The sequence below is a fragment of the Liolophura sinensis genome, chromosome 8 (assembly GCF_032854445.1).
Source record: "Liolophura sinensis isolate JHLJ2023 chromosome 8, CUHK_Ljap_v2, whole genome shotgun sequence".
Lineage (NCBI taxonomy): Eukaryota > Metazoa > Mollusca > Polyplacophora > Chitonida > Chitonidae > Liolophura > Liolophura sinensis.
Window position 1 is genome coordinate 26745067 of NC_088302.1, and position 24659 is coordinate 26769725.

Here is a 24659-nt window from a genome sequence, read left to right on the forward strand (position 1 = left end):
TCGATCTTTGTACAGGGCAAATGAGTCGTTATCGAACAGGACTATATTTCTTGATTAATTAACAAGTTACCGTAACACTTGGTTTTCATTTCGGCCCTGGTCTTTTGTACCAGTATAACCCAATCAATAAAGGTAATTGCTTTTTATCAATAACTTTCTAATCCAAATCTAATCGAAATGGTGATTACGGCCAAGAGCGCAACTCGAAAGCCTTCAAATTTAGCCTGTTAAAGGAAATCGCCCCAAACAGTATTATGAGGGTACAAAACCGATAAACGAGGCCAAACTGGCGCTGAATGTGCGTCACATGATGTCTATGCATCATATCGGTTTCAGTAAAACACCGGGTTGCCCATATCCATCCATTAACTATTTTCGTCTGGACAGAATCCTGAGAGGACCACATACTTTCCTGTACAAAGGAGAAAAAAATAATTTTGACATAGTGGAATAAAACATGCGAAGTTGAGAATGAATCTTACCGCTGCCATGGACGCTGAGTGAGAAATACACGGTGGTTAGATAGAGGACGTCAACGAGAAGGGCAGCAGTGTTCATCATGCACAATCCCTCCTGAAACAACAAAGCGGTGAATCTCTGTTAGACAGTGAAGTTATACCCTACATACAAGTTAAAATTCACCGAGATTTATTTCGAGAAACAGGGAATGGGCGTCCGCTGCCTGCCAGTCTGCTTCGTTAAAGACCACAAATCATTGTGGTCAAGTGGATGAATCGCACAGAATGCGCTGTAGCCTAGCGTCAGTATGTTTCTCCGGGTTTCTTCACGATTCCATCACTGATATAGCTCACTGTTGTTGTAGAAATGAAATCTCTTACTGTTTGTGATTCAATTCTGTCTTTATTCAGTGTTTAGAACAGATAATTCCACTGGTAGGCTGGTGCTTCCTTACATACGAGCACAACCATTGGAAGCATGTTAAACAGTTTATGGGAAGCGCACTAAGCCGCGCACAAAAACACCATTATTACATTTCTCTACTCCTCGAGGGCATTTAACAAGATAAAATGTAACAGATTATTTTTCAAAAACTAGATTTGTGGGCTTCTCTGGCCTAATACATTTACTGACTTTGTTCAATGTACAGATCTACGCTCTGTTCCATGACCTCCGTTCTCCATGTTGCATATATGTATCGTTTATCTGTGAAGGTTATATTTTACTAAAACACGTGAACAATATAAAATATGGCATTGCTAGAAACACAGTTTAAATTAGAATAGATAGCAGTTTAGGTAATTGCTGTTACTCATATTGAAACATATTGAACTCCGGCCATAGCCTAGCATACCACTGTTTTTTAATAATTATGATGTCACCCGTGAAAATGAGTTTTTGCCATCGAAAGCGAAGTTATGTACTTTAACATTATGGATTACAAAATGAGTTCTAACTTCATTTTCTGTGCAAGAATATGAACTTCCAACACACCAAGGTGCACAGCTTGTGTTGTTATGTGTCACAGGCTAAAGTCAATTTGGCAGCGAGTATGAATGGTTTTATAATATAAGCGACTGTCTAAAAGAAATAGACTATAGGATGCGCAAGCTACAGATAAGTTTGTCTGCTAATGATATCGAGCAGTGTGCCCATAAATATTTAGTCATTTTTACAGGCATATTAATAGCAAATTGGGGGCCTCCGTGGCTCAGTTGGTTAGCTCGTTAGCGTAGCGTAATGACCATGAAGTTCCTCACCAATGCTGTCGCTGAGAGTTCAAGTCCAGCTCATGTTGGCTTCCTCTCCGGCCGTACATGGGAAGGTCTGCCAGCATCCCGCGGATGGTCTTGGGTTCCCCCCCGCCCGGGCTCTGCCCCGTTTCCACCCACCATAATACTGGCCGCCGTCGTATAAGTGAAATATTCTTGAGTACGGCGTAAAACACCAATCAAATAAATAAATGAATAATAGCAATTAGATGGGTAAACGACAGTTCCACGAAATCTAATATTTATTTATGCTAATTATTTACTTGATTGATGTTTTACGCCGTACTGAAGAATATTTCACTAATACAACTGCGGCCAGCATTTTGGTGAGAGGAACCCACGGCCATCCGTAGGTTGTAGGCAGGTTTTCTCACGTACGACCAGAGAGGAAGCCAGCATGAGCTGGACTTAACCTCACAGCGACCGCATTGGTTACAGGCTCCTGGGTTATTGCGCCACTCTGGCGTGTTAACCACCACGGCCACGCGAACGTAAAAGGCTCATGGTGCAAAATTCAGTGGGCTTTCTGGAGGGACTACAGAGCTTTAAACTTTGTACTTGAGAGCGGACAAACAGACACATTTCCAAGATAGGGTTACCCCAAGTTAAATTCCCCCTACTCCAAAGTTTTTGCATGTATCAAGCCCTAACTTTGTGTGTGAGGTTGAGAGGGGGCAGGAGTTATGTGGTGCAAAAATTATTGATTTTGAAAAAAAGTTGGCCGGTGTGATAGGACACAGACCCCCATTACAACTTCCGTTTTTCGGGAAGGACGAATGTAATTCTGTGTATTTTTTGGGTGTAGAGTCTTCTTGCTGCCAGCTTGCAGTTTTTGGTGTACAGGTGCATGCTTGGTATCAAAATGCTGGAAATTGTCTAAGCTTTGGGCACATATGAGTTTTACCGCAGAAAGTTTGAAATTCTGGTCGAGAGGGCACAAGGAGATAGGTGGTGATGAGGCTGCGAGTGACGTCCCTTTGGCGATGCTAGGCACCTCTCCCAGTTGCCACATTAGAAAGGTCCAGATTTTGACGATCAACCTATGTCAAGATTTTAATGACTTCTTTTTCACAGGCTGGGCCAGGTATGCACCAAAGCTTATTGGCCACGGAATGTTTGGGGCTGATCTACAGCGAACATTGCCGCTTATGGAAAATTAATGGGGGCATGTGGCCAGGTACGCACATGTTAGGGACAGGAAGTAAAGTATTATAGGCCTATTATGGGCCATTTTGTCTTTCATTCTGTGATTTCATGTGTGCCATCGAGACACTTTTCTACATTTGTCCCTTAAATACTTGTGTAATAATACATTTTTCATATGTGTCACCTCTGCCTGGCCAAATGACAAGCTGGTCATCTGGTACTTATCTGGTCAACACGGCTGGTCATTTTCTCTAATTTCTGCAAGTGCTTTCATTGTTAAAGCTTTCACCTCCCATATTTTACAATAGCTTTTTTTTCCAGGAACAATATATGTATGCATAGAACTGTATCGAAATATAGAGGTGTAAATTCCTGGACAATATTATTTCAACAGCAGCAACAAAAAAAAATCCTGAATACGTCACACGACGGGATTATTTTTCCTGTTGCTGGCTGAATCTTTAAAATAAACAAGCCATCTAGTCAAGCAGATTCTCGAATCGCTTTAAAACTCTATAGTTTGTTCACAACTATATCTAGCATTAGTATACATTATACAATAAAGATAATGACAATACTTTAAATCATTTATCTTCTCTAAAGACATGTTTTTACCCTTTCACCCTAAATACTAACAAACAAACATCATTATTGACTTGCTCAAAATTCTTTATTATTCAATTGAAATTTGGCGTATTGTTTTTACCCGCCGTAGCAACAAGCACTTTCTAATGTGTCATCACGCTGCGCTAGCCAGCTAACCAACTGAGCCACGGAGGCCCCCACCAACGTAAATGAGGAGTTATTCCCAAGGCCGGTATATTTTACTCCACGCCTCGGTTACAGTCAATAAACTATCGACCCATGCCTGTCTGGATCGATTAGCCCTCGAGTAATGAAGATTATTTTATTGGATACTATTTTTGTTTGGTAGCATTAAAGAGCCTAGCATCGACAATGAAAACGATCTTTCGGGCTGCTTAAACGTTTCCTGGGAAAATATTGGTCATCGTGGGAACCCTAAGCACTTGTTCATCAACCTGTATGAGCTGATGTCCAGATACAATCTACCCGTGGACTTACATATATATGTACAGCTACACGGTAGTTTATTTAATCGAAATACTCCGTTTTAACATAACTGATTGCATTTCACTCAGCATTAGACAAAAGAGACAAACCCATATCTTTTGAAATCATTAAAAATGTTTCCTTTGGATGACGCACTTTTCTTCCATGATAAGCAAGAAAACTAAAGAGAATACTTATAGTCAATACTCAATCAGCATCCACCATCTGCTTGCTATAAGGCAAGTACTCTCCAATTTTTATTTATCCCAATACAGTCACCTTATTTGCAGCTAGATCTTGCACAAGGGTTAGCATGGTTTCCTCTCTCGCAAGGCTGTCCTTTTCATTTATCCCAATACAGTCACCTTATTTGGAGCTAGATCTTGTACAAGGGTTAGCATGGTTTCCTCTCTCGCAAGGCTGTCCTTTTCATTTATCCCAATACAGTCACTTTATTTGGAGCTAGATCTTGCACAAGGGTGAGCAAGGTTTTCTCTCTCTCGCAAGGCTGTCCTTTTTATTTATCCCAATACAGTCACCTTATTTGGAGCTAGATCTTGTACAAGGGTGAGCAAGGTCTCCTCTCTCGCAAGGCTGTCCTTTTTATTCATCCCAATACAGTCCCCTTATTTGGAGCTGCATCTTATACATGGGTGAGCAAGGTTTCCTGTCTTGCAAGGCTGTCCTTTTTATTTATCCCAATACAGTCCCCTTATTTGGAGATGCATCTTGTACAATGGTAATCAAAGTTTCCTCTCTCGCAAAGGCTGTCCTTATGCCAAAAGGCATAATATTAATTCTGAAATTGTACATGATCTGTACTTGGGACAATAATATACCACATTGCCCTGCATATTGCGTATATTTAGCTGGCTTTGTTATAGCTTGTGTATTAAACTTCTTCGAAGTATCAAACCCGGGTCGGGTCACACTAAAGGCTTCAAAAATGGTACATGCTGTTTCTCTGAGAGATTAGAGTCAGGAAACCGAACTGGTTTTCCCTGTGTCAGTATAATGTGACTGGGTGGGGTGTCATGTCTGGTGTCATCTTCATGATTCTTCAGAGACAGCTGCATTTTGGCGACATGGACTTGCCCTGCCACATAAAGGCAGAGTATATGAATACACTTCTAATAACTCCTCGTCGATATATGACTAGAAAATTGTTAAGTACACGTAAAACCCTAAGCATACATAGAACCTGTGTAAAATGTGGTGACTAGTAACCGATTCAGGAACCAGTGTGATAAGCATTAAACGTCTTCATTCTAGGTTTTACAATTAGTGTATCACTCCAGTTGGCAAATACGGACAGAGCGCCCACAATCCCTGGTGATCTATGTCATAAATGTACCTAATTCTACTTAACTCGGGGCAAGGGTCCGTACAAGCATTCACTGTTAATTACATCAGTATGTTGCTTCTGTGAACAGCTACAACCAAAAGGTGACAGACTGTAAGTTTGAAATTTGAACTGAATGCCTACACTATCGACAGTCTTCCATGCACCACTGAAAATGGATGAATTTTTGGGTCTTGCGATTATCGACCAGAAATACCTATTTATGACATGTTAATATCAGCCCTGACACTGAGAATCACACCGACAAATTTGATTCCCAGAATTGTCATTTTATATTAAAAAGCTTGTGTAAAACATTAGCCAGATCATCCACTAGAACACTAAGACGGATATAACAGCTCGACCGAATCACAGCACAGTGTATGTAAAGTTGGGCAATACTTTGGATGTTTGACAATACAGAGTGGATCAGGTCAGTTTAAAAGATGGGAGGTTGTTGAGAGTGAGACAGATAAAAAAGCTCGATCGGAGAGGGAGGGTTCCTTTGGGGTGAAACGATGGCTACGGCGTCATAAGGATCAGTTCTTCTTAAAGCAGAAGAACTTCTTTGGAGCTTACAAGTTGAAAGTTAAACACTGCGGAAGAAAATACCTCCTGATCGATGTCTGTTCAGTATAACCATTAGTCATTAGACAATCCGTCCGCCAAGATGTGCGTATTTCTGCCAAACAATTTGCACGGCGGATTGCCCTTAATAATGTTACATCGTCGAAATAAATACATGGAATTTGGATTTCAAGGCCTAACACCATATGATTTATTGCAGCAAGATGGTGTTGTGGCTTTTCCTGAATGAACCAAACTTCGCTGTTTGGGAACAGTTTAATCATGAAATGATTATGACCAAATATAGCCAACTAGTGAAAAGCAAAGAGGATGCAAATGCAGCTTCACGAGCTGATGGCTAGAGATAGCTGTATATTGTCCATAATTGTGCTCATCGATGGATGTGTTTCTTAAATAACCTACACCGCACACAGGAATACACATTTACACTGATACAGCTGTCACGACTCACTGTAGTCAGTGTAACGTTCCGGAGGAGCAGACACAGATACAGTTGTTACGACTCAATGTAGTCAGTATAACGCTGGGGATGAATATACATTAATGCAGTTGTTAAGACTTAGTGTAGTCAGTGCAATGCTCCGGGGGAATATACACTAATGCAGTTGTTACGATTCATTCGCGTCAGACACTGATGCAGTTGTTACGACTCACTGTAGTCAGTGGAGTTTTCCGGAGGAACATACACTAATACAGATGCTACGATTCATTGTGGTCAGTGTAACGTTTCCGGTAAATATACACCAATAGAGTTGTTACGAATTCCTGTGGTCGACATAAAGTTCCCGAGGAATATACAGATTATCAGTACACTGTGCTGATCTGCATCGTCGTATCGCTGGAGTTCTCTGCAGTTGAGGTACCGTATAGACCGAGCCCGCAGGGCGATACGACCATGCAGATCAGTACAGTGTACTGATAATCTATTCATCATATATCTCCTATAAAAAGCTACTTTGGGACATTAAAATCCAATCGTACTCAGTTGCTTTGCGTATAGTATCTGGCAGCGCGATTGCCTGCAGTGCGCTTCCAAACCATTACGCGCACGTGGAGTTCGTTCTAACTATAGCGTATTTCAGCAGTTCACAAGCGCAGTTTATATGAAGAAGAAGAAAACCCTGTAGGTGGAATTGTGATTTTAAAAAGATTTTTCTATCAACCTACGGTAAATGCTGTGGTACACTTTGAAAAAGAGTATAGTCCAGATTTGTATGCGCCAAAATAAAAAACAAAACAAAAGACATTGACCTACTTTACAAGTGAACGCGTAACTTCAATAATTAACAAAATTAGTGAGTTGCACGACAGTGTGGATGAAAAAAAAGTCTTTCAAAACTTCTGAAGTGTATACATAGGAAAGTTCGTCATCAAAATTAATGGCTATCCGAACTTTGGCAGAAATTCAAGTGGAGTTTGCAGTTTGAGAAGGAAACTCCCTGCAGTTATATTTGTGCCATGGTTCACATTGTGTGTGCCATTTTGTGAAAGATGAGTCAATTTCTTTTGATGTACTGGGTTGGTAGGACAGGACTATGCTTGAGGTTGAAGGCTACCTGCGACTGATGCATTTAAAGTGATGTAGTTCATTCTTCTCTGCATACCGGTACTAATAAGCGACAGCGTAATTGTTTTTTCTTGCAACACTTTTGTGACCAGAGAGTTGTATGCCAGCATGAAGGAGAAGGGTAAACGCAGTTATACTAGCACGGTTCGTTAAACGGTCAGGTAAGATAGACTTTTACCATAATCTTCATTATGGATTTCAGAGTTATGGATTTTCCCATTGGCTGATATTTATACCACACACTACTGGAAGCTCTTCTCCTGTAATTAATGCCGAGGTAAAATGGCGATAACACTTAGTGTGGAACTGGTTTGAATGGTAAATCTGGCCTGAAATCACAGATTTATGCACAACGGAAAGGAATCTGGTCATAAATCAAACAGTAGAAAATTAGACTTTTTCCCAGGGTTTAAGGGCAGTAAATCACATGTTCATGTAAATAGGTCTGCACTGCATGGTAGTTTAGAAAGACAGTGTTTTCCCTGCCAGAGGTCACCCAGTGGAAAAGTAGTTCGGCGCGTTTGAATGTTCAGAGGGTGTAGATACGGAAAAATGCGGCACGGTTCCGTATGAGGCGGGTGACACGCATAGGTATATGATAAATATCTTGATACAGCTATTACAATTCACTGTCGTCGATATAACTCTCCTGGGACCTTTCATTAAACCCCCACCCCCACCGCCCACATCGACCCCAAACAAAAAGTCAGAATAATGTTATGTGTTGTTCTTCTTGTTTTGTAATTTAATTACAGTTTACCGTCGTACTCAACAATATTTTATGCAAATGGAAGCTGTAAGCTTGGAAGAAACTGGAGTGCCTGAAGTAAGCCAAGGTTCTTGTGGCACATAAGTTAAAAATCAATTCACATTATGTGCATTATTGTCACTCGCAGGGCTCAATATTTAGGTCATAATCGTGATAAGATTTAAAGTGATTCAGAGCGAACTTAATGCAAAACCACCGAAACAGGTTATCGTGACCAAAACCACCGAAACAGCATATCGTGACCAAAACCACCGAAACAGCATATCGTGACCAAAACCACCGAAACAGGTTATCGTGACCAAAACCACCGAAACAGGTTATCGTGACCAAAACCACCGAAACAGGTTATCGTGACCAAAACCACCGAAACAGGTTATCGTGACCAAAACCACCGAAACAGGTTATCGTGACCAAAACCACCGAAACAGGTTATCGTGACCAAAACCACCGAAACAGCATATCGTGACCAAAACCACCGAAACAGCATATCGTGACAAAGGACCCGACAGCAGCGGACAAAGATTAGAGGTAATCACACAAGCATTTCGTCACCTAACCATCTCATAGCCGAAAATTAGTTGCACTGATCTGAAATGGCTCCATTTTTAATGTTCACCTTGTGTCCACTTATGTCACCTCTCCGACAAGATTTACCACTAGTTTCATAGAATAGTTAGAACAGGCTCGTGTTCTCGATTTCCAAACTTGTTATGTCATTTGCTACCTGATCTTAACTGTAGATCTTTTACTGTAACGCAGTTAACAAACTTACACCGTACATAGCAATTTCATGCAAGCTAACTTCAGTGTTTCTGAATTTAGAAAAGCCACACACCGACATCGTTTTACAATCTTACAAACTAAAGCTGAATTATACGGTCGATATTGGCGGTTTTGTTCAAACAGGTTTGAAGGTTGTGGATATAACGCGCACTTCAAGTCGCTGTTGTAACTGACGTTAGCAGATGTTTCAATAATAGAGTCCTTATACCAGACAACAATGCTGATATTGCCAACAGTCGAGTGAGTGTACACACTCTCTAGTGTACATACCCTTTGGCTCATGGCATGTATTGTGGACTGCTGTACTCAATAAACTGGTAAACATCCTGGCTTTTGATACATTGGTCCATGTGTACTCTGTATCCCACCATTAGCATTCGCTGTGATAGTAGTTCAGCGAAAATAAATTTCCACAACCGCTTTCAACGTTTATGGGGCGTTGACGTCAATGAATCCTCATCTACTGTAGCTGGGTGATATCCAAATATACCTTCAAGACATTCTGTTGAAATTGATGCGTTTATTTCTTTTCATTGGTGTTTTGCACTGTATTCAAGAATATATTACTTACGCGACGGTATATGGGCAGAGCATGGGAGTATGAACGGCTACCATCCGACGGTTACTGATTGACCTTCCCACGTAGGACCGGAGCTGAACTCACATCTATCACTGGTAGGAGACCCAAAGTGCTGCGCTAGGGCGTTAACTACTCGGCCACGTTGGACCCAGTTCGAAATGGAGATTAATGGAAAGTGAAATTGAGTCAGTCTGTATATAGCAGCATTAGGATAACATTTCATGATAACTATATGTTTGCTTACAGCATTTGGAAATCGGTTTCAATTAAATACCCAGTGAAATATTCTTGAGTACGGCATAAAACACCAATCAAATAAATAAATAAATTAAATACACCTTGACTGTTTAATGGGATATGTGTTCATGAATAAACAGATGCTCGACTAAATCTTTCCCTGCTGCCTTCATGGTAGGAAGTGTACTTCGTCGATTGTTGCACAGACGATGGCATTTATATTACCAACATCCAGTCTTTCTAAGAAAATACATAGCAACGATGACGCTGTGACTTGACGTTACCGTATTAACGTGTAGCAATTATACATCGTCAGATATAGCCATAGTGAGACTGGACCATCTTGTGGAGATAAAACCGATTTTCAAAGACGTTTGACAAAGAAGGAAATGAAATAACATTCTATAAACTGATTCAAACTTCTATGCCAAAATAATTTATTTACTACTTTCAAAATATACGCCCTTTGAGGCAACCGTCTGACGGCCTGTTGTGTTTCCCACGGACCAATCACAAAGATCGTCCAGATGAACCAAACGGACTAAGGTCCATCACTGTGGCGAGTGGAATGAAGTAAAGCTGCCAGGAATGGTAGGTTTGATAGATTTTCTAAGAGCAGGAGCATAGGGGTGGGAAGCAAAGCGTCGAGGAACAGTTGAAGGTTTTCTGCACCTGGGGGCTCTGTGAGAGGAAAGGTCGACGCGCCATAGTAAGGACCTTCTTGCCACTTTGCCGGCTAGCTGTTCGGTAGTAATCTACTTAATTTGAATTCTGGCGCATACATATGCAGTTCTGGAAATTGCTAGTATCTACTCAGTCTGCAACTCCAGTACCCCGAAAAGTAAGAACAGAAAGACCACAGAAAACTCCCAGAAATTCATATTTACCGTTTTTAAAATAGATTCTGATATACAGGCAGTCACACAAATTCTACACACGCACTCAAACAGAGTATGTCTTACAGAAGCTTTAAACGGTTGGTATTGTCATAAACAAAGTGTGAGGAAAAACGGGAATGATACCTTTGTATGCTTAACAATTTTGTTATAAAACTGTTCCTTGATTTTGGGGTTGAGTTGAGGACCGATTGAACGATAATTTGACTAGACTGGCATCGAGACACGCGTGCCTGGTGACGATAAAGCCTTGTCGGTAACCACATCATCTTCACTGGGAATGGCCCTCGGCCAGGCCACGATAAACCGTCTGTAGTATCAATTAGTGATCATGTAGACCTTAAGAGGGGAAGATCTCAGAGCAGACATCCTCCCGTTATCTCAACTCTAACTGCTTATCCACTTCACTGATTACCCCCATAAAACCACCGTGTTTGACGCCCCTACACGATTCCAGCTGACGCTGCACTAGCCCGTACAGACGGGCAGAGGCGCTCTACCGGCATGTTATATGCTACACCCAAGTGAGGTGTCACCCATTTCAAGAAGTAGTTCTCACACTAAAGCATCATGCTAGGGGTTAGGGGTAATCAACATCAATCTCAAACTTTCTGCAAGGAATTTAAGAAAGCGATTTGAAATATATCCAAATAATAATGGTTTATACAGAGCATAATACACAAGGCAGTCGTTATTCTGATTTATAACACTTGGATATATGTACGTAAAACATACGCGCCATAACTTGGATAAGCAAAAGAAATTCGTTTTACACATCTGTATGTAGAATAAGTAAAAATGCCCAGTTTGTGTTATCAGTGAATCGACGCGCGGTCTCCGAGGTTTTAACGGCTGTGAACGCTGGCTCCAATACTCATTTTGTACAGTCAGCTTTTGTGACCAGAGATTAAACGCGCTTACCCTGCGTGGGTAAAATAAGGTTATACATGAGCAGCCGTGCAGAAGGTAATGGTGATGAATGGGATCTAAGGAGTAGGTTGTTACAGAGGCTTTGGCAAAGAGGATATTAAGGGGTGTAGTTCATACGATTCTTCCTGCATCCTTCGCTCATCTAATGGAACTGGTTCAAATCTCATTTACGTGAGTATATACCGCAAAAAACACGGACGCCCAGAAAAGGCCTGGTAAGTCCATAAGCAAATCACACGGTTCCACAGCCGTTAAACATGAACACCATGGTGTTACTGACAAGAAAATGAAAAAAAAGAAAAGAAAACCTTCATCTCCATAAATGTTATGGCAGAATCAATATGCGGCTATGTAACTTAGTATGTCGCCCGTGTATGACGTATAGAGTTCCTATCCCAAAGCGATCGTTCTTTACAACTGTTAGTTTTCTTTGACCGCCTTAAAATTGCTAACGGCTACAGACGGAGCTAGTCAATTGTGACTGCAAGTGCCACCACTCTAAACGCTATATATACAGGAATCTCCCTTCCTTTGCGGCCAAGACACTTATTGTGATTTGTGTGAAGGTGTCTGGCGAATTGCTCTGGTTCTTTTTAACAATAAATCTGATCCAGTAGTGACCAACAAGTGAAATATGTGTGTGTGTCTGTGTATGTGTGTGTGTGTGTGTGTGGGGGGGGGGGGGGGGGGGCTCAAGACCAACAATCTACTGAATACAAAGGGTAAATAGATAGATAAAGAGTGTACAAATAACTGTAGTTACATCATGCATGGTCACGCGTTATGTCAGTATTTCCAAACAATCTATAGACCTGGGAATATACTCGACTTTTTTTGTTAAAGCCGCAAAAGAAAGCCAAACAGCAAAAAAAAAAAATACCCGTGAGAATGGAAACAGCTAGATAACATGGAGAAGGAATGTAGTGCCCTTGTACTTGTACTTTAGAGCTAAGTGCGTGGTTTATGCACTAGACTTGGAGAGCATATTAGATGACCTATGGTCCTAAAATAAAAACTAAAGCTATTCGACCTACGTTTAGCATTGTGACTTTCACTCAGAGGTTTTCTCGTATCGAGTAATATATTTGGTAGAGACTGGTTCGAGATCGATCGCTGATACCACTTCTATACAATTGCACAGAATAGCCCAGGAGCACCCTGTGGCATATGAAGCTATCAGTCAAATAATCGAGCCACGGACACGACATTAACAAATACTGATATAACAATTACCTCAGATATGACATGGGCACCTAAATGGCTGACAGGCTCCACGGGTCGGAATCTTATCTCCATGTGTTACGGGATCACTCAGGCATAACGGGACTGATTTCAACTCCGCTTTCATTATCGATACACGCTACACCGGCGAAATGCACATCCCCGTGATGGAGCACTGCATACGCACGATGCGATAACGCAGCATTGATTTTGCCGGCTGACTAGCATACATGGAGTTCACTTTTAATCAGCGCCAGTTAGCTGTGTGTTGTACCCTCAGATAGAGTAATTCAAGCACGAAGATGTATGCAGTTGCTAACTACGCTCTAAATGGGCACTGACACACGGAATGTGCACAACACGTGCATGATATAGCACAGAGTGCAACTTTTCCTCTAGCCATGAATGTGAACAAACATGTGTGTGATATAGCACAGAGTGCAACTTTTGCTGTAGCCATGAATGTGAACAAAATGTGTGTGATATAGCACAGAGTGCAACTTTTTGCTGTAGCCATGAATGTGAACAAAATGTGTGTGATATAGCACAGAGTGCAACTTTTGCTGTAGCCATATAGGCCCACAATCTACACGTCATATTCATCAAAGTGAATATTCTTTGGTACTGAGTAATACACCAATCAAATCAATAAATAAATGTGTAGCCCTGAGTATCCATTTACAATATTTTAATGCTTCCAACCTGCTGGAATATTTAAATTTGAGCGGAATGCCACAAAAACATGTAAACAATTTTTCTGTCGAACTACATGCAGAGAACATTTTTTGACTAACTTTTTTGCGTAAAAAGATCCTATGTATCCTAATTCGATTTGTGACTGTGAATATAGGTTAATTTACTGCAGATTCGCTGCTGTTATGGTTTTATGGGCTAAATCTTGTCTGTATGCATCAGACAGAAATAACTGTTAAAAATTGGCGATCATGGCACCGATAGGCAGATGCAGGTACGCTCAAAATAATAAAGAGCTGTAAGAAAATATGTTCATGCATTGGGATTCTGTCTGTATCATCAGCAAGGCATTTCCCCTGCAAATAGGCCAAAACGACACATCTTTGAGTTTGTTTACAGCCTTGAATTTCACGGCAATCCTTTCAACCCAAAATTAAATATTGTTGTGATCTGTCAAAATTAAAACCATGAAATCACACGAACCAAGCATTACCTAAGCATTGATTTTATCAAAATCTTTTAAAATAAAATATGGGAAGGCTATTTACCAAGGCATGTATATGTGATTTCTCACATCTCTTACAATTCAGAATTATCTTAAATTATACATGAAATGCTTGCTCTTATTTCTGATATGTAATTTAGTATTCTCAGCCTATAAATCCAAAAAATAACTTCCTGGCTCTCGTCTGTGGGCCTAAAATGGCTTTAAACTGCTTGCTTCCTGTAGGGATCCAGCGGCCAGTCCGCATATTAAATATCATACAGCATATATTGGTTAAATTAAGTACAGGAAGTATTGTATTTATCAACGTGTATGCCATGTGATGAGTGCGATCCGTCTGAACTCTGTTATCTACCTTAGCAAGCCCTGTGGAAGTAGCGCAGTTAAATTAGGAACAAATGTGGCAAATGACAAAATCTGATTAAATAACCACAGCATTCGCAAACCCTGGTAGAATTCAAACAAGGATAAGCTAGATAAAATCGGCGCACATGAGGTCATATTGATCCAACACAAGGTCAACAATATTTCCCTTCACGTTGCCTTTGTTACAAAAGGTAAATTTGAATTTTGGAATAGTAGATAAGACATTAACTATATATCAATGAAGTTTCAAACAACCACATTGATCACGTCTCGCCTACTCGTATTTAGATGATGGTGTGAACTATACATGCAGCAAGAATTTAGGCCGTCCCAAGTTATCGATTTTACACCTTACATGTTAAGGATTTTCTATAGCAGACACCTTCAATCTAAGAGTGTAACACTTATGCTGGCAACTACGAACAGCGTGTTCTCACACCCTGCGGCATAGCTCTGCCATAAGCCTCTGAACATAGATTTTTATTGGAAAAATTATCACTATATGTCTTTCCCTGTAAATTCCAAAGATTTTACAACAAAATCTACACACAAAAGAAGACTTTAAAATTATTTATTAGCTACACAGCTACATTTATGCTCCCCAAACGGTGGTTTAGCGATGAGCCGAAGACAAGATGACTGTGCTCTTAAAAGGGAGTGGATGGAAAACTCTTCCGGCTTGGTCTTTGGTACACCAAGCCGGAAGGAGTGCCGAAGAGAAAAGAACTGAGTGGTTTATGACTTCCGTTTAGCCACTCTTTGACTGAACATAACTGCCTCGGGTACTGCGCCAAAATACCGATAGAAAGTTTTAAGGTGGATTAAGGATGCATATATATAGACAGTTGTAGCGCCGACTCAACAGCTTGTTGGAGAATACATTTCTTTTTAGAGTTTTCAGTCACTTAAATCTAAACTAGTCGTATCATGCTTTTTTTGCCACAAAGAAACCAGCCGGGGCTTGGCACAATGGTAAAGGCTTGCCATGATAAATGGTCTTATTCGACACCAAAACGATTGCTGGCAGTCCCTTTAACTATGGTAGCCAACTACAGGAAAATCAACTAGAGGGTTTTAAAACGAGTGTATCCATTACGGTGGTTTGGTGATCATTGTTTACACAAGTAAAGATATCAGATTCTGAAATGAAAAAAAAAATGTCTTGCTTTTTTAACACGTCCACATTTTTAAACCATTTCCCTTTTCTATTGGTATCATACAGGGGATGTACTTTTGATACATCTATGGTTTATAAGCCTACGTATTTCGAAAACAACTTTGATGCATTGGGACTATGTACAAAACGACGCGCCGTGAGTTTAATTATCTGACACGTGATTACAACGAAATAAAAACACTTTCTTTCCTATCTCTAGTCCAGAAGATGAGGATCTCTCTATATTAGATTTCTTGATTGAGTGGATGTTGTGTAGATGCATTTTAGATCGTTTGTGTGTGGGTAGCTATTGTCTAGATCCAGTGGGCTGTGATTGCTGTGTACACCATCTTGGATGCTAGTTATTGTGTACACTTTCTGAGTGAATGACTACTGTGTACACATTTTGCACTGGTAGTTACTATGTGAGTCAGTGAGTACAGTCAGTGAGTCTTGATTGCTGTGTACACCATCTTGGATGCTAGTTATTGTGTACACTCTCTGACTGAATGACTACTGGGTACACATTTTGCACTGCTAGATAATATGTAAGTCGCTGAGTCTTAATTGCTATGTACACCATCTGGGTTGCTAGTTATTGTGTACACTTTCTGAATGAATGATTACTGTGTACACATTTTAAGCGGGTAGTTATTGTATAAGTTGGTTATTCTTGATTGCTGTGATCACCATGTAGGCTGCTTAGTTATTGCGTACACTTTCTGAGTGAATGACTACTGTGTACACATTGCGAGCGGGTATTTACTCTGTAAGTTGGTGATTCTTGATTGCTGTGATCACCATGTAGGTTGCTAGTTATTATGTACACCTTCTGAGTGAATGTGGCAGGGGAGGGGACTTACTTGCCTTTGGTAGAGCCGTTTCAATGAAGCAGCACTAGATAAAAGAGCGGTGGAAATCCGTCCTGCACATTACATGCATCTTAAGGATTCCTTCGTTGTCATATGACTGAAAATTGTTAAGTACGACGTTAAGCCCCCTGCACTCACTCCCTCACGCTGAGTGAATGACAGTTGTGTACACATTTTGAGCGGGTAGTTACCATGTAAGTCGGTGAGTCTTGATTGCTGTGATCACCATTTAGGCTGCTAGTTATTGCGTACATCTTTTGAATCAATGACGGCTGTGTACACATTTTGAACGGGCAGTTACTATGTAAGTCGGTGAGTTTTCATTGCTGTTTTCATTTAGGTTGTTAGCTACTGTGTACACCTTCTATTATTTATTTGATTGCCGTTCTACGCCGTATTCATCAATACATAACATTTACGACAATGGTCAGCATTATGGTGGGCAGAGACCGTGAAAATCTCATCACGGAGGTTGATGCAAGACCTTATGCAGAACAGCACAGATACGCAGGGACTTGGAGGCCATTACGCAGAACACCACAGATACACAGGGACTTTGAGGTCATTATGCAGAACAGCGCAGATACACAGGTCCTTGGAGGCCATTATGCAGAACAGCACAGATACACAGGTCCTTGGGGGTCATTATGCAGAACAGCACAGATACACAGGTCCTTGGGGGTCATTACGCAAGAGAGCACAGATACACAGGTCCTTGGGGGCCATTATGCAGAACAGCACAGATACTCAGGTCCATCGAGGCCATTATACGGAACAGCACAGATACACTGTTGCTTGGAGGCCATTAAGCAGAACAGCACAGATACACAGCCCCTTAAAGACAATTATGCATATTACTGGTCGACTGTACATAGTGCCCTGTTTTGCCTTCTGCCTCATTACCGTATTGTTTTTGTTTTTGTTTTGTTTTGTTTTTTTTTTTGGGGGGGGGGGGTTGGGTTCTGTTCAAAAGATATTTCTAGAAGTAATTTAATATGCTCAAAATACTGTGACGGCGAAAAGAGTCCAGAAAGAGTTTGAAGGGATTTTCTGACTTGTCACGCACTTATATTATAATTTGTTCACCATTTCGCCCAAATCTTATCAAATGCGAGAGACATGTCGCCTAGCTGTGGACAAATCACAATATTTCATACAGACATCTCATCGTACAACCATAAAACAGACATGTTTTTCAAAATATGCCCGTTTCTAGTTTCTAGACATCGAAAACACGCTGTCAAATCAGAATAATGTTTACAATGACGGGCATTTTACATAAGAATAACCGAGGGACATCATCATAATAGTTCCTACAGAGTGAGGGATAGCTAACAAAATGAGTGTTGCGTGCGACAAGTAGTTTTTCTTCAACGTTTCCGCCAAGATTTGAAAACCATATCAGAGTGATCATATTTCAGAGTTAGCTAAGTTTTCACTTTAAGCGATTGGTTAATTAAGCACACCATATGTCAATCTACTCTAATAACACTTACTGAATGTTTAATCGTATTTCTTGTTGTTAAAACAGTTTTCGACATTAGAGATTGTAAATCATTACACAAATTCCCCTCCAGCTCGGTTAGTTATCCAGATAACATTGTCTAGATATATAGCTTAGACAGTTCATCTTCAGGGGACATTTTTTATTCAATGTTGCAATAAATTCGTTGCTTTATTGATTAAAAAGCAGAAATCTGTTGATGGAATTGTTCTCCTTGCCCGTGTTCACTGCCATATAAGTTGGTTTCAAAACTTGAGAACATTGTAAAAGCCACATAACTTGGCTACATGCCCAAAAAAGACAGAGCGTGGTCATCAAAAGTATGTTTAGCTTTCTTTGATTTTGAATTATTTACATTTGATGATTTAATGGGGATCAATCTTTTCCAGAAATTCAGAAAAACAAATTAACACCAGAAAACGTGAAAACATTGCCACTTTAACACTTCAGATTTTTCCCGTCCTTCTTTCCGGTACCAAATAACAGGTCCCAGAGAACAGATATAGTGGTACACAAATTTACACGTTGCTAAACCAAGGGGGCTTGGATTACATGTACAAATTCTATACCTACAAATCTGTGCGCTCAATTCTACAAGTTTAGGAAATACACGCGGATAATTGTGCTGAGATAGTTTATTCAACTCGGCAATAATATCGAGATCACTTGGTATGAACAACCGACGAACAGCAGCTGAAAATGTTATTTTACCACAAAGTTCATGGACACCGTCTTCGAATTACTTTGAGGATAAAATGTTAATGAAGTTGGCTGGTTTATATCTCCTTACTTGGTATAAGTGAGTTCGAAGATGACACTCAGGCTGTCACATTCCCTACAGGCACACGTATAAGAGGACTTGACATGTGGAACTATCATAGCAGCGCTATGTTACATTCGGACGAAGACTGGAGAAAAAATATTAAACTTAACCATACCGAAATGCAAGATAGATATCAATCAATGTGTCTATACCGCTTTAAAGCATACTATTTAATCCTCGTATTTTATTAGAAATAATTGGTAACCTTGTAGATTCCGTATGGTAACTCCAATAACTGTTCAGACCAAGTCATAATTCATCTGAAGAAGCCATCGGTCTCAAGCAAGATACGAAACAATATAACGACATCCCGAGTTCTATCTCCTTTTCGAGCTGTAAGTAAATGTACGTCAATTTGAAATACGATTGACATGTTATTTGCAGCAATGTTCTGTGGTGGTTAGCTGGAGCAACCAAGACCGTAAACACCGATTTTGGTTAAATGCCTTTGGTTAAATCCTCAAAAACTTGAAGGGATCTTTCCTAATGACATTGTAGTGGCATGGAAATACGCTGCAAAATGATATTTACGCCACAACCTTGTCATGGACCTATAAGTCTTATTCTCCCTTTTTTAATTTCCATATCCTAATGTTGAGATAAGTCAAAACACATCGTTGGTTGTTTCTGTCTTGTGCTCTTGCTCACCACACTGCTGTTCAAAAGCATTCAGCGGACAAATGGCTGCCAAGGGGACATCTTTTAGGGCTACAAAAGTTTTACCACTTTGTTACAGATTTTGTTTACATGTCTGAGCGTCTAGCGGACATTCTGTGACGGAAAATCATTTGACGTGAGAACATGGTCTTGTGCCTAGATTAGTCGTTTAAAGGCCCAAAGGCCCTCCCCTTCGTCAACCAGGTCGATGTAACTGTCTTTTAAAAACACAGAAATTTTCCTATGCACAATTGTTCAAACTTGTTAAAAATATTACTCAGTTGCCGAATGATAGACTGCCCACAGAGTATTATGATTACCTCAGAACTAGTAAACCTGGAAGACAAATTCCATGACGTCTGTACAAAAAACCCTTTATTCATTTTTTTAGCCACTTTAGCACATCCATAAATTTTGTGTTTTGGATAACATCGGTTTTTAATAAATTCCTTTGTCTTTTGGAAATAACCAAGATCGATACAACTGCCAACAATATTTATTCAACTTTGGATATGAGCATTCTTATGAAGTTTCTTATTTAAAAATTTCATAACCTGGAATGCGCTGTCCCCTTGTTAAGGACTGGATACTCCCATTGTTTAAAATATAATATTAAAGGGGTCAGCTTTGTCCGGAAACTAACATTACAATCTTAAATTTTAAAAATAAACCCACACATGTGTATTTTCCGTTTTCATAAAATTTTAACTTTGCCTTTTTGACACGCTTGAGGCATAGATTTGTAAATGGACAATTTTCAGCCAAATCTAAATTGATCGTGAATTAAATTGCAATACACTATTTCCCAGCCAAAATGATATCAAATTTTTGGGGCAACAAAGTTGATGGTTATGCCAGAAATTTGCCAGGAGCAGTGTCATCAATGTATGCTTCAGCGTTTAGGTAAATGTCACAAGCACACCGTAAGGTTATATCCAGTAACTGATAGGCTTATGCATTGCGTGTGACTTTGAAATCGTTAATTTTCTTAGGAATTGCGAACGTGAGCTGGAATTACCTCCCAATTTTACATCGGAGAAATGGTACCGTCGTGGCCCACTAAACAATGCAATTGAAGTTTCCGAGAATGGTAATTTATTTGTGAAAGCGACGATCGTTGTGTGTGGGAGATCGGTGCAAGAAATATTCGGCCAGTGATATCCCTGGAGCTTTGGGTGAGAGACTGTCAGGAACTAATTATAACTTCTGACCACAGAGGAATTCAACGTTATCTCATTTGCTTAGGAATTGGGATAATATGTTCTCTGATAGTTACTTTATGTTTGATACAGTCAATTTGACTTTATCTAATTATAGCAATCACTGCGGAAATTTGTACACATAAACTGAGAAAGTCAAAGTGCTCAAGGATCGATGGATTTCATGTATAAACAAAGTACCAATCATACCAAATTATCCAAAGTAATCCTTAAACTGAACAGCATTGATCAGAGTTAGATTTGGGTAAGCAGACATGACAGTTGTCCGACGTGTCGCAGTATTTTCCTAGATAACGCCCGACAATATTTTCAAAGATAATGCCTGATGTGTTGCAGTAGTTTCGCAGATAACGCCTGATGTGGCGCCGTAATTCATAGATAACGCCTGATGTGTCGCAGTATTTCCTAAGATAACGCCCGACGTGTCGCAGTATTTTCCTAGATAACGCCCGACATGTCGCAGTATTTTCGTAGAGAACACCTGATGTGTCGGGGTATTTTCGCAGATAACGCCTGATGTGTCGCAGTATTTCCTAACATAACGCTCGACATGTCGCAATATTTTCGTAGATAATGCCTGATGTGTTACAGTAATTGCACAGGTAACGCCTGATGTCTTGCTTTATTTTCGTAGAAGACAGATTATAAGGGCATATGTCAGTTTCTATGTCGAAATTATTTGGCTCTTACTTGTTTTTCTGAAAATGCCATTATTTTGCAAGCTTGCATTTTCTACGAACACCTGTGCAAGATGTAAATAAATACTGTCACATCGTCTATTTCATGGGCATACCAGTATGATACTTTTACCCTTCACCCAAATACTATATCCATTTAAGAATATTGCTAACTGTTGTCCACAAGGATAACAGCTATGCCCGGTTGATCACACAAGCTCTACATAGATGTTTGATTGGAAATACATGTATAAGCAGAAAACGGAAATTTTTCCTTTCACTCCAATCATGGAAATAGGCATTGCCTTCAAAGTTCCTCGATCTCAGATCGATCTGGGTGAATTATTTTCTGCTTTCGAACGCGTTTTCATATAAAAATAGCCTATGCATTTAACACTATGGGCTCTGCCCAAAGTCTGAACAGATGTTCCGTGAGCGAGAATGAACGTGCTGCAATTAGATGCTGCGCATGGTGATTTATAGCCTGGTCGTACTTTATCCTGTTTAAAACTAATAAAATTTAATAACGGCGAGATTTTCTTCATGCCGATGTTCTGAAAGTTTTCTCCATTATGACAAGGCTATTGTTAAATACAAATATCGATAATCATCCTCTAGAATCTCTCACTATTGAATTTCGGAAGGTTTGGTTTTATACTTGTGTATTTACATGTTCCGTTTCCCCTGCAAATACACACACGTCTTTAGACTGTTCCTGAAAGAATTCATATAAATTGCTGCATTCTGATATTCTTGCGAGCTGATCACCCATACCAACACCGCACACACACATAACCCTTGTCACAAGCAACGTGTGGACGCCCACGTCTTTGTTAACATACCTTTACTTGAAAGCAAAGAAAACCACCGAATTACCGGAAAATATTTTTGTGCGCTTCCCTTTCAATGTTTTATGGATCTAAGGGCAAAGGGGATGCTGGTTGAAGAATTGCCAAAGTCGTTTGTGCTGAGTTTGGGTTTCGTGTCACCGCTCTTCGGCCATTTTAAGAAACTGCACAATAGTGTACAAAGCTCCTTGCTTCTAAATGTGCCTTAATCAGTGTCACCCCTATATCACTGAATAATACCGCTGACGTAGTATTCAGCCAAATCATTTATTTATTGTCAAAATCATGCAGAAGTGCTTACCAAAAGGTTTCGTGACACGGAATGGTTTTCTGGGAACTCACATTGTATCAACATCGTGCAGTATCGCACTCAATAAAACGCTGTGAACAATGTGCTGTAAATTCGGGTTCACGTTGAAAGAGCAGTCGTATGTGGCAATATTAACCATTTCTTCAGGACATGGAAGCAGAGGGCGATATATCCCTTTGCATGTTTTAAAGGATTTCCACAATTTAAGCATAACCTTTTGTTGACAGTCACAGCTAATGATGTACGCAAGATTTATGTACTGCAGGTATTCATGTATGATAAAAGTCATAGATTCAATAGTGCTAAGCTCACGAATTGGGGATATGCAAGAATTAAGTCAAACAAATTCCATGACTAATCTTGTCAGGAATCACCTGTTTATAAACACAGCAAAGTCATACATGTAAATCCCTAAGCATGCCTAAAAGGCTACACGTAAGACCTTCTACTAGTTATGTCTAGCAAGTTAATAGTTGTACTTACAATGTCATTTAGCACTACATTTATCCACACTGCAGGAATATATATATATATATATAAGAGTTTTTGGTTGGATCTTCACATGCTTCACAACCAACCCACATCAAAATGGTTACAAAATATAAATCAGAAGTTGTTATCCATGTGGGGAGTAATCTTGGGCTAACGAGTTTCTGTTCGTTCATCTTGGTATTGTACCTTTGTACAAAACAAAAGCACACACATATACAGTAAATTATTAACGGTTTATGCTTGTGTGTTAGAGTTACCCAATCAAAGCCCAGGAACTTTTCATTTTTGATTTATTTATTTATTATTTATTCAGTTATTTTTTTATTTAGTCATTTGTTTATAAATATGGTTTAACGCCTTCTTAATGTTTGAGGCAAATCTTCATGGATATCTTTTATTCATGTCCTTATATGTAGTCTATATCTTGCTTGTAATGCCTCAGTTGTTCATCTTGAGAAATTGTTGCCCTGAATTTTTATTTCTGGTTTGTACATACAATAAAGTAAGTGCTTAGTTTGTAAATTTCTGTTTGACATTGTTTCTTACTGTTTATATGTTTAGCATTGTGTAACATTTGGTTAGTGTACATAGTAATGCAGTGGATATTCTAAGTAAACATTAGTAGCCCAATAAACATGTCTTTATGTTTATTAAGTGTAACAAGCCGACAAACATGTAAAAATCTAAGTGTTTACCATAATAAACACATCTCAACCAACAAGTGTGTTTTTCCATTTGCAAACTAAAAAGTTAGTTTGACTATGTAGTTATAATTGTAGTATTAGTAGCCTATTCTGTAAGCCAGTACCGTTAATAAAACTTTTCGTTTCTGAAGAAAATTAAGCAGTGCCTGGGGAAGATAACGGCTGAGATATCTGCTAAACTTGAATAAACCTTGTTGTACCTGGGGAAAGTAACAGCTGAGATACCTGCCAATCCTAAAAAAAACCTAGCTGTATCTGGGGACAGTGACCTCCGGGATTCCTGACAAACCTGAATAAACCTAGCCATACCTGGGCACAGTAACCCCTGAAATTCTTGCCAAACCTCCTAAATAAACCTGGAGTACCTGGAGACAGTAACGGCTGAGATAAACCTCCTGAATAAACGTAACCATATCTGGGGACAGTAACCGCCGAGACACCTGCCAAACCTCCTGATTAAACCTAGCGGTTACTTAGGGAGAGTAACCGCTGAGATACCTGCCAAACCTGATGAATAAACCTCGTTGTACCTGGTTACCGCTGAGATACCTGTCAAACCTCTTGAATAAACCTAGCCATACCTGGGGACAGTAACCGCCGAGATACCTGCCAAACCTCCAGGATAAACTTGGCAGGACCTGGTGAAAGTAATCGTACATATATCTGGCAACCACCCTGAATAAAACAAGCAACAAAATAATCCTACATGTATCTCTATAATTCCACATACTAGAATAACCTCTAGAATAACCAATGTATTGGTAAAATCTTTGAAATATTTAAAATGCTTTGTCCCCTGATTGATTATCAAATATAGTCTGTCTTGTGAGACAGTGAACATCTTGAATGAAGCACCATGTAAATGTATATAGCTCAATGCTTCCGGTGACCTGGTGGAATGACGAATGTTCATTTCATTTGTTAGAAAGTATAATCACAATCACTGCACTTGCAAACTGAGAGAAAATATGT

At 39.8% G+C, this 24659-nt stretch overlaps 1 protein-coding gene across 1 annotated transcript in view; it reads right to left on the reverse strand.

Moving 5' to 3' along the window:
- Positions 1-24659, reverse strand: part of LOC135473108 (neuronal acetylcholine receptor subunit alpha-10-like) — an 80509-nt gene that overhangs the window by 47441 nt on the left and 8409 nt on the right. The window contains exon 2 of the mRNA XM_064752927.1: positions 483-573. Within this exon, the coding sequence (XP_064608997.1) occupies positions 483-561 (79 nt within the window). The 5' untranslated portion in view covers positions 562-573. The remainder of the gene's footprint in view (positions 1-482; positions 574-24659) is intronic.